The 14,631-nt window shown below is 41.5% G+C and overlaps 1 protein-coding gene across 1 annotated transcript; it reads right to left on the reverse strand.

Moving 5' to 3' along the window:
- Positions 1–4: 4 nt before the first annotated feature.
- Positions 5–6,404, reverse strand: serpine3 (serpin peptidase inhibitor, clade E (nexin, plasminogen activator inhibitor type 1), member 3). Its single transcript, XM_023404496.2, has 9 exons — positions 6,128–6,404; positions 4,835–5,163; positions 2,761–2,988; positions 1,697–1,939; positions 1,322–1,520; positions 1,139–1,239; positions 968–1,054; positions 789–872; positions 5–212 (listed from the first exon to the last, which is right to left on the reverse strand). Exons 2-9 carry the CDS (start codon positions 5,097–5,099, stop codon positions 160–162), a joined length of 1,260 nt encoding a protein of 419 aa, XP_023260264.1. The 5' UTR covers positions 5,100–5,163; positions 6,128–6,404; the 3' UTR covers positions 5–159.
- Positions 6,405–14,631: the final 8,227 nt, after the last annotated feature.

The raw sequence follows: 14,631 nt of genomic DNA on the forward strand, positions 1-14,631 counted from the left end.
AAAATGTAAAAACATGTATTAAAATTTTATTTACAGATATGTACAAAAATATTGTCCCTCTTCCTGAAGTGTCCGTGGACCCTCCTGTTGGTCCACAAATAAATACCAGTAGTGAAATAGGGGTGTGTGTGTGTGTGTGAGTGTGTGTGTGTGTGAATTTTAGGGCGCTTGGTCAGCTGGGTTCATCACTCGGCCCATGAATAAGACGGATCCTGAAATGCAGAAGACGACAAAAATAAGTTTGAGGGGTCATGTCACTGTTTTTGTACATTTAAATTCCAAAGTCACAACGTGCAGAAAATGTCTGATTTCAACTTCTTTCTACTGAAGGTCTTTTTTATTTTTTGTTTGTGGAAAAACGACACGGTGGAACTTGTTATCCTCTCTTGCATTCAGCTCGCTCATCCAACTGCCCCTGTGGCTGTGTATTTTAATACCACCACTAACAGGTCAGGAAATCAGATATGTTCAAATCCTACACATTGGGGCTTTAAATGTAACTTGTGCATTCTTAAAATTGTATCTGACTGCTGCTGAATGTGACAGACCGCTGTCTGTTTCAGTTAATTTTTTTTATGGTCTGAAAATCACTAGCAGATTTGCTTGAGTCGTATAATCCATCGCAGTCACATCAAGTCTACATAAATCAGGTCAAACCTCAGAATAAGCATCAGCGTATTCTATAATTTAATAACTGTCACAAAGTGTCATGAAAATACCAAAAGAAAAAATGTGTTTGTCAATCTCTCCAATATCTTTTCAAAGTTTCTACAGTTTATAGTAAATACCTGTGTTAACTTGTCGTAGCAGAAATAAGAACGGCCGGTCCGCCTTGAAGACAGGAGCACGGGATCGTTTGAGTAGCACCATAGCTGCAAAGGTAAGAAATTCCTTTTTCTTTTAGCAACCTCATATCATAACCTTTCAATTCTGCTCCGTATCATTATTTTACAGGACTTTTTCTCACCTGTGGCAGCAGCTGCCTTTGTCCCGTCTTCTGTGACTTCTATCCTCACTTCATGGAAGGCATCGGACACATAAAGACCCTCCTCCACTGCAGGAGGAAACAAACTGTCAGCTGACCAGCAGAGCTGCAGTAATATTTTGAATTAATTTTGAAATGAATTGATGTATTGACCTGATATTCCAGTGAAGTCAGCAGCTGTCGGGTTAAAGGCGTCACTGATGCCCATGGCAGGAAGCACTGACCTCAGGTTGAACTTGTTCTGCATTCTGAACCTGTAAATACCAACAACATCTACATCAAGTCTGAGCCATCTAAACCACTATTTCAATCCACTGCATAGTTTTTCTTCTTTACCTGGGTAGGAAAATGTCCATCTTGGTTCTGCGCAGGCCAGTGTCCCAGGACGCCAGCTGGCGAGCAGTGAGCTGGCATTCGAGGGAGGACAGCGGCGTCTTCCTCTCGCTGGGCAGAACCACCTGCAGGCTCAGAGAGCGGCCCAGGTACGGAAGCTCCAACACGGTGTAACGCTGGTCTGATGCCGTCCTGAACTGACCTGCCATGGAGGGCAACGAGTTCAGCTGCGCAGCTTATAACTTTTTCCACTGTTTCATTTATTCATTTATTTAAAGTGAGGTGAGAAGTTAAAAGACAAAACTGACAATCGCATATTAAGGATCAAAAATTCACTTCACAGTATGAGGAGTTAATTTTAACAGTTGTGTCTCTTACCAAAGCTGACCTCTGTAGCCTGATACATCATGGGCACCTTGATGGTACTCCCGTCAGAGAGGGTGAAGGGGAGGTTCTGGGTGTTGGTGAAGAGGAACAGTTTCTGCCAGACACCCCTGAAGGCCACTGTGTTGACCAGGGCCATCTGCAGCCGGTGGCCCCACCACAGGGCCTCTGCCTGGGCCTCGCCCGAGCCCGACAGCTCCCCGCTGCTGCTTCCTGCCTGGAGGGGCCACGTCTCATCTGAGAGGTAACCGGGGAAGGTCAAAGTTTAATGTAAGGGACGTGCAACTTGTCTTTTAGTAGTCAGCAGTCTGCAGTGTTGTGACGCAATGAACAGAAGAATAGCATCTGAAAATATCACAGATGAGGAAAGTGCTGACCGTAGACTTTCTTTAGAAAGACTATAATTGATACCATGACATTAGTAGTAAGTGAAAGGATAAGAAAGCTGGAAAAACACATTATCTACAAACTATATTTGCTTTCCTTTAATCTTACTTTTTATTACCCAACACTAATTTTTAAAAAAAGGCAGAGAATTATTACACACTCCTTGGCCCCTAAGAATTAGAATTACAAAAGTTAAAGCTGCATTATTTGATTTAACTGGTCACTAAGGGGCAGAGCAACTCCACAACAAACTAAAACACAGCCCTGATGTGTTATCTCTCTATAACAGCATGCTAATAACTCTGTTTCAAGTTTTAATGGCTGACATGTTAGGGAACATCCAGCAGGAACAGAGCCACATTATCATCCCACTGGACTCTCATTTTTAGCTCTGGTTTGATCTTCGCCCCAACTCCTTAGAAAAATATCTTTTGTCTCTTAGCTGCCAAATATTCCTCTTCCTTCACCAGCTAGTCATTAATTGTCTGGAAACAAGACTGATGAGACTGAACTACACAGTTAATGTGCTGTAACACCGAAACAAGGAGCTAAAAGAGGCTGATGATAATTCTCTGTGGGTTTGCTTATTACCCAAGCTAATTTCATTCATTCTCAGTGTAAAGAAACTGATTAGTGGAGCTCTAACTGGTGTATAAAGCTGACTCGATTACCGTTGTTGTGCCCCGATCTCTCCGGCTGGTTGCGAGTGTGGTTGGGTTGGCTGAAGTTGGCTCGGACCACACTGGTGTTTGCCCAGGCCGCTGCGTGTTGGGTGAACTCAGTCAGGAGCTGGACACCGCTCTGAATGAATAATGTGCAGGTCTGGTGCAGCCACATCCCCTGGCTGGTGTTGCTCATGTCGCCCTGCGAGTGCAACAGGAAGTCTTGTACCTGGGCGTCTGCAACACAGGAAGACACAGAGGTCAGATGTGACGCTGCGTGATGAGCAGTAGGAAGTCTTTGCAAGAGGAAGACTTCAGTTTAAACTTTCTTAGCTGAAGAAGAAAAGCTGTATGCACGTGAATCCACAGAAAGACTGAAACACTGTCAACTGTTTATCAGTTTCAGTATCTATCAACCATTTGCTCTGCTTTAACATCTGATCATCAGCACTGTCGCACAAATATAATCCACACCAAGTTCAAAAGCTGTGAATAAATGTCTTGTGATACCCTTTCTACAAAATAATCACAACTTCAATACATCCGACTCAGCAGCCTCGAGCTTGTTTCGGCGACAATTCCACTGAATTCACAGCGTATCCCTGCAGGACTGTGCACAAACAGATGCTCATTTGACTTAATTTGAGCTTTGCTCGGCTCACTCTCTCAACCTGCTGACCTCTCATCTGATAAACTCCGAGCATTTACAGATGAAATGATCCAAACTCAAGGGCGAACACAGATTCTCTCATTCATAAGAATCCACAGCAGTTATTGTGAGTAGGCAGAAGCAGTCAGTTGCAAATTGGTCCCCTTTCATGCTTGATCTTCTTTTTTATTTCTTTTTCTTGTTGCTATATAGTTATCTTTTTTTTCTGTATCCAAACTTGCGTATAAGTTTGTTTTTTTCCCCAAATCTACTGTATCTCTATATCTACTATCTTTCTTTGTATTTATAGTCTCCTTTTTCTTTATCATTACGATTCTACCTTTTAATGCTCAACCTTGCAGGTCGGGAAATCGAGCCGCCTTGAGTAATAATTCTTGTGCTAACATAATCTTGTATTGGCGAGAATAGAGGCTGAACTTACTGTGTATTGTTGCTGTTTTGCTGGTTTCATTCGCTCTTTCTGTAAACGTTAACATCAGCCTCTGTGCTTCAATGTCTCTTGGTATATGTACACAATTTTTCTTATAATAAACTTAGAAAGAGAGAGGTGAGTATTTCCTAGGAGCAGTTACTACACAGTGTGATTTCTACCAAAAGGTGGCGTCTTTCCTGTGTAGCAGTGCTAAACTTCATAACAACAGACCGACCCTCAGGCTGTTTTATTAACTTGCAAATATAGAGCTGAAACGAGAAAGTCGATCGCCAGAAGATAAATCAGCATTGATTAATCGCTTACGTCATTCATCAAACATTTGCTTCTTCCAGCTTCTTAAACATGAGAATCTTCTGTTTTATATCATTGTAAATTGAAGCTTTGTACTGTTGGTTGGACAAACCAAGTAATGTGAAGATCATCTTGAGCTCTGAGAAATTGTGCCTGACATTTTCACTATTTTCTGAAATTTTACTGACGAAACAAATTTATAATTATTATTAAATTATAATTTCAACTTGACTGAATTTGACATGATTTTTTTCTTTTTTTTTTTTGTTTAGAACTGGATATTTTGTGCCAAGCCATCCTCCTAAACCCGAGCCCAATATCAACCAATACCATCCCTGACTGACAGAGAGATCACATCATGGAGGTAAGAGAAACAGCAGCTGCAACTGGCATTTTGTTTGTAATTAAACACACTGACCTCTCGACCCTGGGGCCGAGCTGCAGGAGTGGTTAATGAGATTAGAGTTGGTGTGGAGGCAGGTATTATGGCTCCAGACACCACTGTGCTCTGTAGGACCAACAGCAGCAGCAGCACCGCTCCACGCCACCTGGTACCAACAGCACTGAGGGCCACCAACAACCTCTCCAACCTCGTTCTCACAGCATGAGGAGCAGCTAATGCTATCTGAATAAAAGTCCCCCCCCCCCCATTTCGTCCCCATGTGTGTAGAAATGGAGACGAATCCTACCGTTCACGTTGTATCCCAGTGTTCCCTCCAGCTGAGCCAGCGTGTTGCCCCTGGCACCGAGCTGCAGCAGCCCCAGAGACAAAGAGACGCTCACTGGAGACACGATCAGGTTGGAGTTGTTCTCCGTCTCGGTGAGCGTCTGATAGAGGCTGACGGCGAACCTGGTGTGCAGCTCTCCCATGCTGTCCTGAAGGCTGCCGTTGCAGTGGCTTCTCTCCACCAACCAGAAGCAAATGAAGAGTGAAGCCACCGGCAGGCGACACATTTCCTCAGAGCTGCAGGAGGGGAAGTGTCCTCAGGGTGCAACTGGTGGTCAGGGAAACTAAATCCTGTAGAAAGTCAAAGGAAAGAAAACACATGATCGAGGTCAGTGAGGTCAACCAGTGGGCAACTATTGACTGTCAGCGATTTGTATCATTATATTGTGTTGTTGTTGAAATTCTTTATTTGCATGTGTGAACACTTTTGTCTGATGTATTGCATAACACTGAAACACCCCATTGCACTGAACATTGATTTGATTATTCTATTTTGCAGCCATTTGCCATATTATAATAATCTATATCCATATTAGACATATTAAGATTAGACATATTAATAAATACTGTAACAGCTGCCTGTTCATCTCAGAATAATTTAAGGTTGTTATTGTTGATGAATTGTATTTGGGTACAATATCTATATATACATAAGTTGGTAAATATGCAACTACACCTAACAGAATAATCACAATATAATCAGTGAGGCTGCAAATAACATGAGGTGCTCTGAGGTCACTGTGTGAAGGATATACACTTGCAACATTATTAGCCTATTGGTATATCATAAATAACAAAGTACTGTACTTAAGTACTTTGTTACTTTATTTGAGTAATTGTATATGCCACATTAAACTTCTACTCTATTATATTTAAAAGGCAATACAGGCTGTATACACCAATGGAAATATTATCTGCAAACAGAATTAAATGCAGATATTTTTAATGCAGGACTTTCTGTACTTTTAAGTTGTTGTAATGATACTTTCAATTAGCTACTGGATCTGAGCACTTTTACCACAACTGTATAAAGAGATGAAAATTATGAATTTATTCTTAGTACTAAAAGGTCACCACAAGTCTTGGTAGGAATAAAAGAACATTGTGATGATACCTTCATAAATTGATTAATCCCAATAAAGTGTCATAGACAATAATACGTGTCTTTAGGTTGACCTTCTGATTTAATGGACTATTGATTTTTTTAATATGCTTTTTAAAATCTACTTTATCAGCTCTGATGACACAGTCCTACCTGCTGACAGGTGAGGTAGTATCCGTTTAACTTCTCGCGGACTGGCACCAACCATTCAGCCTCTTCAGGGGGAGATGTGTCCTCTGCTGTTCCCGGCTGTCAGTCTCTGTCACCGGTTTCTTGTCACTGAGTCAGTCCCCTGCTTTTCCCCGGCTGTCAGTCTGTGGTCCGGTCCTCCGGTCGTCTCTCACTGAGGCAGCCTGTAGTCATAAGACCGTGTTTAAAGGGGAACGCTCCGCCGGTCTCCGTCGGCGATGTCCGTACCACTCGTCCGGGATTCCTGCCTCCCCGGGGCTATAAGGAGCCAGGCGGAGGGAGGCATGTCACCGACCAGCAAATCCCAAACCGGGCAGAGGGAAGAAAAAAAAAAAAAACTCTCTCACACACACACACACACACACGCGCACAGCACAGCAAGGCACAACACGCGCACGCACGACCTGTGAAATTTTGTTGGGAACTATTAATAGGCCATAGGAACACATTCCTGTCAGGGGGAAAAAAAAACAGAAGAAGAAAAATTTAAATGATATAGACATCTCATAATTATGATGTAGAGTCAAATTTCTGACTTAACGTAAAAAAAAATGATGACAGTCTGAAGCATCTGATTAATAGTTAAGTTTTTAATTAATTGTTAAGTTTTGAAAAATAGTTAGCTCTGATACCCTCCCACGTTTTTCAAGTTTAGCTTAGCATAAAGACTGGAATTAAAGCTAGCTACCTATCCACAACCTCTTAAACTCACTAATTAACACGTTTGTTCTCATATTGTTTAATTTGTCAAATACCATAGCAACCAATTAAAACCAATGTGTCATTGTTACTCTTTGGTTTTTGCACAGGGTAACCTGACATGAGCAAAGGTGTCATGCTGGAGGACGATTTACCACAACCTGGCAACCCAAAAGTTGTACTCATTAATGTCTTATATCCATCTATGAAGCATTAGTAAATGATTTATTAACCGTTAATAAAGCCAATTACTACAGTTTATAATCCCTTTATGAATGGTGCCTTATCAGAAAGTCTCATTTTTTATTTTATTTGGACAGAGCTGCCTTCTGTCTTAAAGCTTAGCTGACTGTTTACATATTTAAGTCCGGTCCTTCATTATTAACTGGTTTGTCCACCTGTCTTATAGACTGTCAAAATGTATACTATTAGTGCATATTCTTAAATGATTACCAGCAGTGGGTAAATTAAGGCTCACAAACAAGGTCACACACACACACACACACACACACACACACACACACACACACAGACTAAGACATCCGTTGTGTTATACAAGTCATTTAGCCTTTTGTTGTGTTGATCAAAAGACATTTCTGCTCTGAGCGTCACACTGCTGCGTCAGCGTTTCTAATTGGTTTCACTCTGTGGAATGTGGACTCACTCATCATGGACATGTTGCTGCTCCAGCATGTGATGAATAGCAGCATCTCAGTCATCATGAAACATTTTATCACTTCTGTGTACAGCTTATCAAGGGCATTTAGACTAAATATGATTAAGTTAAATAGGGCTAAATATAAATTAGATTACGGTATACTTTCACATATATAAACAATCAATATATGGTGGCAAACAACCTTGGAGTGAAAGCGGCAGCAGCAATAAAAATCTTCACTATTTCCTCTTAGTATAAAAGATAAAACTGTAAAATGTCTCTCTAATCCGTCGACAAGGATTAGGCCTTTGAATGTCATTACATTTTAAAGCAGTCACACAGATAAAGCTTTATAGAGTCTGCCTCAAGATCCATCATTTTCAGCTCTTTTAATGTGGAGACTTTGCAGTGAGAGTGAGAGGAGTAAATTAAGGAACTTCTGTCTAATTCACTTCTTACTTTAGGGGAAAAGCCTAACAGCTTATTAAGTATAGTTTCTTACATTAACTAGCCCTGCAACACAGATCATGCATACTTATGTATCCTGCTGATATTCTTACTTTAACATGCGCTTATTACAGCACAACATGCACTCATCTGAATGCATGTGAAGACAAAACAAAAAACAAAAAAAAACATGAAGAATTGGCCGCAGTGAATGATAGTATGCCCTCTATTTCACCTAAAATCAATCTGCTGTGGAGCAATCTCCCCTTAACTGTCCCTCTTAATTGGGGACATGACAGTCAGCAAAATAAATTGTGGGCATTTTTTCCCATGAAGGAGAGAACATGATTGGTAGCTATCAGGTATTTGGCTGCTTTGTCTAACAGCGGATTCCGGCCATTACTGGACTTGACTAATTAGTGGAGCCATGGCTCGGCTTCATTAAATGTAATCGCCACATTCTTTAAAACCCAACGCCCCGACTCTGGAGGCGGGAATTTGGAATTTTAAGGACTTTGATGGAGGAGATGAGACGTCACGGTAACTGACCAAAGACAATTGTTTGAAAAGATGCCGCCATAAACAGCAGCTTTTATCTTTGGCGGTTGTGGGGCCTTTGGAGGAACATTTTGTTAGAGGTTCATATTTGTGAAGTAGAAATAATGATTTGTGCTCTGTGTTTCTGATCCTCGGACCGACTGCAAAGCAAGCTGCCGCTGCTCGGAGGGGTCAGGGTCAGGGTGGCGGGTGGAGCAGCGCTCAGGAGGCCTCGGCCTGACGGGAGCTGCACATTTAAGGGTAACAATTCTTCACCTATGTGTGCAGGTAATTATGTGTGCTTGGCACTGTTTCGTTACAACATGCCAATATTAACAACACAGTCACCCTCACTCACTCTTTGAGCTGCCAGTTTACCCCACTGTTTGGTCAGCTGCCACCTGGTTACAGCCAGGTCAAGCTGAAGTAGTGACCTGGCATGCCAACCACTTTGTACCAGGCTACAGCCAATACTGCTCTACTACAGGACGGAGCTGCTCTGCCCTTTAGGCGTCTGAGTCAAGTCTCAAGTATTTATAAGCAAATGGCAAGTCAAGATGAAAATCTTTCAGAAAGCTGATCGTTAAAATGATAGAAAGCTCTGTTTATAAATCTGAGACCATGCAGTTAAATGACTGAGAAGTTGCAACACGCACTAGCCATGCCAGTTGATGTCAGTCTGCAAGTCCACTCCTTTGGTGCAGACTGAAATATCTATCTAGCTATTGGGAGCTTTCCTTTGACAGTTTGTACAGATATTCATATTCCCCAGAGGATGAACCGTGATGACTTGATTCTCTGATTGGTGCAATCAACAGGTCAGAGCTTCTTGACAGACAATGTAGGTGTATCCTAATGACTTTAGCGGTCCCCCAACTTTTCCTTTAGTGCCGCCATGATATGGTTCATGGTCCCCAGTCATCAGGAGCAATTTGCAGTTCAGTGTCTGCTCAAGGAGTCTTCAGCATGTACACAGCATGAGTCAGGGATCCGACCACCAATCCTGCGATCAATGAACAAGTTGCTATTTTCCCCCTAATATCACCAGTAGGTTATGGAAACGTTACAGAAGGTTACATCATCATTATTATTTTTTTAATGTTCTTAAAGCTCAAGCTGCAACTAACAAGTCTCTCAAATGTCAGAAAATTATATTTATGATTTTCTAGAGTCTGCATGTCTTTGAAATGCTAAGTTTGTCTAAAGCAGCAGTTTAAAAAACCCAAACATCTTTGATTCGTGATGAGGATGAAAAACACAGCAAACACTCACATCTGAGAGGCAAGAACCAACAAATTTACTTTGATAAACAGTTGCTGTTTATTCATTTTTTGTTGATCCAACTTAAAACATTCTGATATAAAACTCTTTAAAGAATCCATTATTATGAATTATTAATAATTCCCATTTCTTAAAATGTGTGTGAACCGTTTTTGCGATCTCCAGTCCAGCCGGCGTCCCAGTGAGATGTTCTTCCTGACGTCTGTGTTGTAGATGACATCCTCAGTATGTTCTCAGAGTGTTGCACCTTTGTTAACAAGTATTTTGCGTTGCAGGAATGTTTTTGAAATTATGAACAACCTCAGAACTTTGTATAAACACTGCAAATCAAAGCTTCACCCATAATAATGTCAGAGCTTTCTAATCTCAGGCACTCCTCATGATTGAAAGTGAATATTTCAGCATTATTGTTTTGGTTTAAGTGTTACTCAAGCGATGCATGTTGGAAATATCCTTAAGAGTGGTACTAATGCTTAACATGCACGTGCGTTCCAGTCTGTGTTTCCAGCAGCTTATTGTTGTTATTACTCCATGAGAATTTCTCCTTCCATCCTCCAACATGTTCGTTGACGAGTGTCTGTGTGACTCTGCGACGCCTCCGCCTTTCTCCACACGGCAGCAACTTAATCCCTAAGTGGTGGAGAATGTCCCCAGGCTCTCCATTCAGACCTCTCACCCCAGTCCCCTCTCCAGCCCGTGACCTTTGACCATGCAGGGAAAAATGATAACGAATGGAGAAGGAGGAAGTGGAGGAGGAGGAGGAGGAGGAGGAGGAGTTCACAGGCTAGAAACTCAACCACAAACCCACTCATGGTTAAATTTCTTGTGTTTTAAGTTTCCGTGCGACCGAGAGAAAATGTAACATGAAAAAGAGAAGCAGCAACAACATCAGAGGAAGAACTAGAACAACAGAGGAAGAAGGACTACAGCTACAGAATAAGAACAGAACAAAAACAAGAAGAGAAATATCAAACAAGAAGTAAAAAGCAAACCCACACAGTTTTGAAGCAGCCTGTATGAGTGGCAGCTGTGTAAATGATGGTTTAGTAGCAGAGTTGAGTTTTGAGCAGAGATGCACTGAGCACAGTTCTCTGTGACTGACTGACTCATTCTGCTTCACCTCCGGTGCCCTACTTCCCTTCAGGCTCCTGGGCCTTTGGGAGGGATTAGAGGGGATGCTGGTGTGCGGGGCCGGGCCAGGCTGCAACAACGCCGGTGTCGCCAGAGCGATCTGCCAGGTACGCCACGGCGGATTAGAGCCACTAGTGCTGGCACTGGGAGAGGGGCGACGTGAGGGGACGTGTCCCACGTAGGCTTCACCTCGCAGGAACATGAGCGTGGCTCTGGAGAACCATGGGAAAAATGTTGGTGCTTGTTATTTTGAGCGCAAGGAGATGAAGGGGAGTGACCACACAGCAGATGATGAAGGCGTTTAAAAACATGGGGAGACATAAATGTTTGAGAAATATCTCACATGTTCTCTGAGGCACAGACTGTGGAGGTTTTGGTCTGTGAGGCTTTTATGAATCAGGTTAGTGAATTGTTAAATAGTTGGAATTGTAGAAACCTTTTCAACCTGTTTCTGTTGCACCATAGCACCATCTGCTGCCATTAGGCACTGAAGCGAGAGGCTGTCTTGTGTTTTCACCGTACAGTTAAAGTCAGTGAGGATTGACAATCATCCAAGTCAAAGGGAAATTTAATTACAGACACCCAAGGAATAGGAATAACAGTATAAGCTAACTCTGGTTTCAAAGAGAATTTGTCATTTCAAAATAATTGTGGTTGGAATCGCATCAGACGTGCAATCAACGATCAAATCTGAATCTGTCTTGGCAGTTTCAGCTTTCTTTATTGGTGCTCTTTTATTAATAAAATGCTTTAATGAATGACTTCATGACTGCTCGTATTCTCTCTTTATTATTCTGTGGTTTTCTTTGCAATATTCCTACTCTAGTTTTTCTATTTCTCCATCAATGTCATATTTTTATGTTTTATAATTACCACTTTAAAATGGTTTTGTTTATTTATTCTTTTGATATCAGGTTAGTCGCCCCCGCAGGAGGTTAAACATTATTTCTGAATTTCATTATTACTTTTTTGCTTTTGCTTTATAGTACGGCAGCGGTTCAGTCTTTTTTGTCTGATGTAACCCCACCAGGTGAGTTGAGGAGCCCTTCATTCTACCCCTTCAGTAGATGGGCTCATGTGGTGGATCTACACTTTTACTGCATGTGTGCACTCATGTAAGACACAGTGCTCCTGGAATTGATGTCAATATTTAGGCTGGGGCTCTTTTGTTCTCTTTGCATTGTACTATGACCACTTGGATTGAGAGAAGCCAGACCTTTCAACCATTTTTTAATTTTTTTATATCACTTTTAGATAACCATTTAAAATTTCATGCTCGATTACATCATAGTTTTCCCACACTCTCAGTCGCAGTAATTGGGGTTGAGGTGTTATTAGTTGTTATTTCATTTTGTGTGTTGATTTTCCTCCTAAACACAAACGTGGATATACTGTAAATCAGCTGAGCTAACCCCAAAACCTTCCCACATACTGCCCCCCCCCCCCCCCCCCGCTGTAGCTGCAGAAGTACCCCCTGAGGTACAAGTACCCTTGGTTAGGAATAACTGCTGTAAGTGGTAATAGCACTCACTGGCCTCATTGCGCCAAATGAGTCCAAATACCCACAGATATATATATATATATATATATATATATATATATATATATATATATATATAATACATAACTGCATGAGATACTAAATGTGGCCCTAGAAAGGACCTCATTTATGAAAAAATCAAAAACAAAAATCTGTGGTTTGTGGGCGTTACAGCCGTATAAACACTTTAGATGGCATGAGGTGATTATTACGACTGCTGGAGCTTCAATTCAATAATAATAAGCACTGAAATACCCTTAAGGTCTGGAGTTTATCAGTTTGTGTCACTTCCTGCACAGATCTGGCCCACTTTCACGCACAAATTGTAAAATGAAGGGCGTAAATATAATTTAGACAGTTGTATAAAATATGTAAAACTGTCAAGGATCTCAGGAACTCTCACAACTCGCAGACTGATTTGTTTTCCAGATTCTCTTCATGTGTAACCTCTGCACTGTTAAAAGCAACACATTACACAACTCTCTGTGTTGATTGGTCGATGATGACATCACCTCTGCAGGGCTGCAAGGAGACTTCGCCATGACAACCAGTGAGCACTATTATTGGATTTCCCCTCTTCAGAGTGTGGAGAGGCCACACAGACGGACTCACACCTGTTTAAGTGCTCAGGCTGAGGAGAGAGAGGCAGGTTTCACAGGCCGAGCTGAAACAAGAGGCCGCTGAGGATTTCCCCAGACGCAGAGGAGCCTCGCAGGCCTCGGAGAAACAGCTCTGACACTCAGCGGCGCTGCTCCACCAAGCCCCGAAACACCTGATTAACTTGGATTAACTACACTTATTCATTTAGACATTGGTTTAAAAATCAAGATACAGCTCTTTAATGATGATAAAATCTCTGGGTGTGAGTCAAATTAAATCTATATCCTCAAAGTTCAACACAAGAGGGCAGCATTGTATTATCAAAGGACTAACTCATGACCAGATGTCTAATTTTTTTAATGTTATTATGACTTACATTTATATTGTTTTTATTATTCTGTGGATTTTTCTGTGCCTGTTGTACTTTTTATATTTGTCAAGACTAATTTATGTTCATGTTTTGTACTTTTTACTAGCATGTGGTCAACATTTGTTGTTTTTAAATGTGCCTGACAAATAAATTGACTTGAATTCACGTTTTATAAATGTATCATGTCTCACTATCCCCCAAACTATAAACCTTAAAAGCCCCTAAAACTTTCCACATTCACATGAAGGTACAACAGGCATGGACTCAGTCATTTTTAACCTGATAATTATCATTAAACTTACTAATGATCATGAGTACACCGAAGTGAGTCCCTCCTCGGTTTCTCCATATTTATTAATTAATGTCCTCAACCACTTAAGGCACAACTGAATCCTGTCTCCTAAACCTAGGAACTTTGAGGCAGAAACTGAGTGAAGGTGTGGGTGTGTGTGTTTGTGTTTGCGTGTGTGTGTGTGTGTGTGTGTGTGTGTGTGTGTGTGTGTGTGTACATTGCATTTGTTTTAGGTGTTTAGGTGGAATTCAAGTTTGAGGCATTTATTTTAAGCTGTTTTAAGGGTCTGGTGATTCCTCAACAAACCATTTGTCTACAGTATCAAACTGGGCAAAGTTTACTGCCTTCTTCCACCTTCTGCTGCTGATGTGATATTTTTATATTAATGTTGCAACTGTCGCACAAACTGAAAATTATCAACCATGCAGCTCTATGCAGCTTTTAGCTCAGTTTCTTGGTTTTTATAGCAAATTAACTGTGTGGTTGAGTCTCATCAACCTTGTTTCCAGCTGCAGCCAGCTGTTTTCTCTGATTAACCCACTGTATTCTACCTGCCCAGCACCAAACAGCAGACAAAGTTAGATACTAGCTAGTGAAGAGAGTGGAACAGCTAAGCTCTGATGAGCAGCTAAAGGTAAGCTAACAGGAGAGTGAATATTGTATTTACATTCATCAGGTGGACACACACATGACTCCAAGTGCAACCAAATGGGAGCAATACACACTCCAAGCCAATAGGTGGCAGCAACATGGTTTTGGTGGAGGCCCTCATTGTTCCCCACCTGTGCGCACAGCCGGTGCACAAGGCACAACAACTTTAGATACAGGTAATCCATGAACTGCAGGAGTGTTCACGACGCTTCAAGTCATCTGCTTCAGGTTAGTGTCTGTCACGTAAAGAACAACCTCAAGT

Source organism: Seriola lalandi, unplaced genomic scaffold (assembly GCF_002814215.2).
Source record: "Seriola lalandi dorsalis isolate HSWRI2012SDOR001 ecotype SW California unplaced genomic scaffold, Sedor1 jcf7180002054245, whole genome shotgun sequence".
Taxonomy (NCBI): domain Eukaryota; kingdom Metazoa; phylum Chordata; class Actinopteri; order Carangiformes; family Carangidae; genus Seriola; species Seriola lalandi.

What these genes read in the sequence shown, in the direction of transcription:
- serpine3 (XM_023404496.2), bottom strand. Translation starts at nt 5,099, where the DNA reads ATGTGTCGCCTGCCGGTGGCTTCACTCTTCATTTGCTTCTGGTTGGTG. An exon ending in GGCTACAGAGGTCAGCTTTG is followed by an intron (nt 1,521 to 1,696) that starts GTAAGAGACACA and finishes CCTCCATGGCAG; the next exon opens with GTCAGTTCAGGACGGCATCA. An exon ending in AAAGGCAGCTGCTGCCACAG is followed by an intron (nt 873 to 967) that starts GTGAGAAAAAGT and finishes TTACCTTTGCAG; the next exon opens with CTATGGTGCTACTCAAACGA.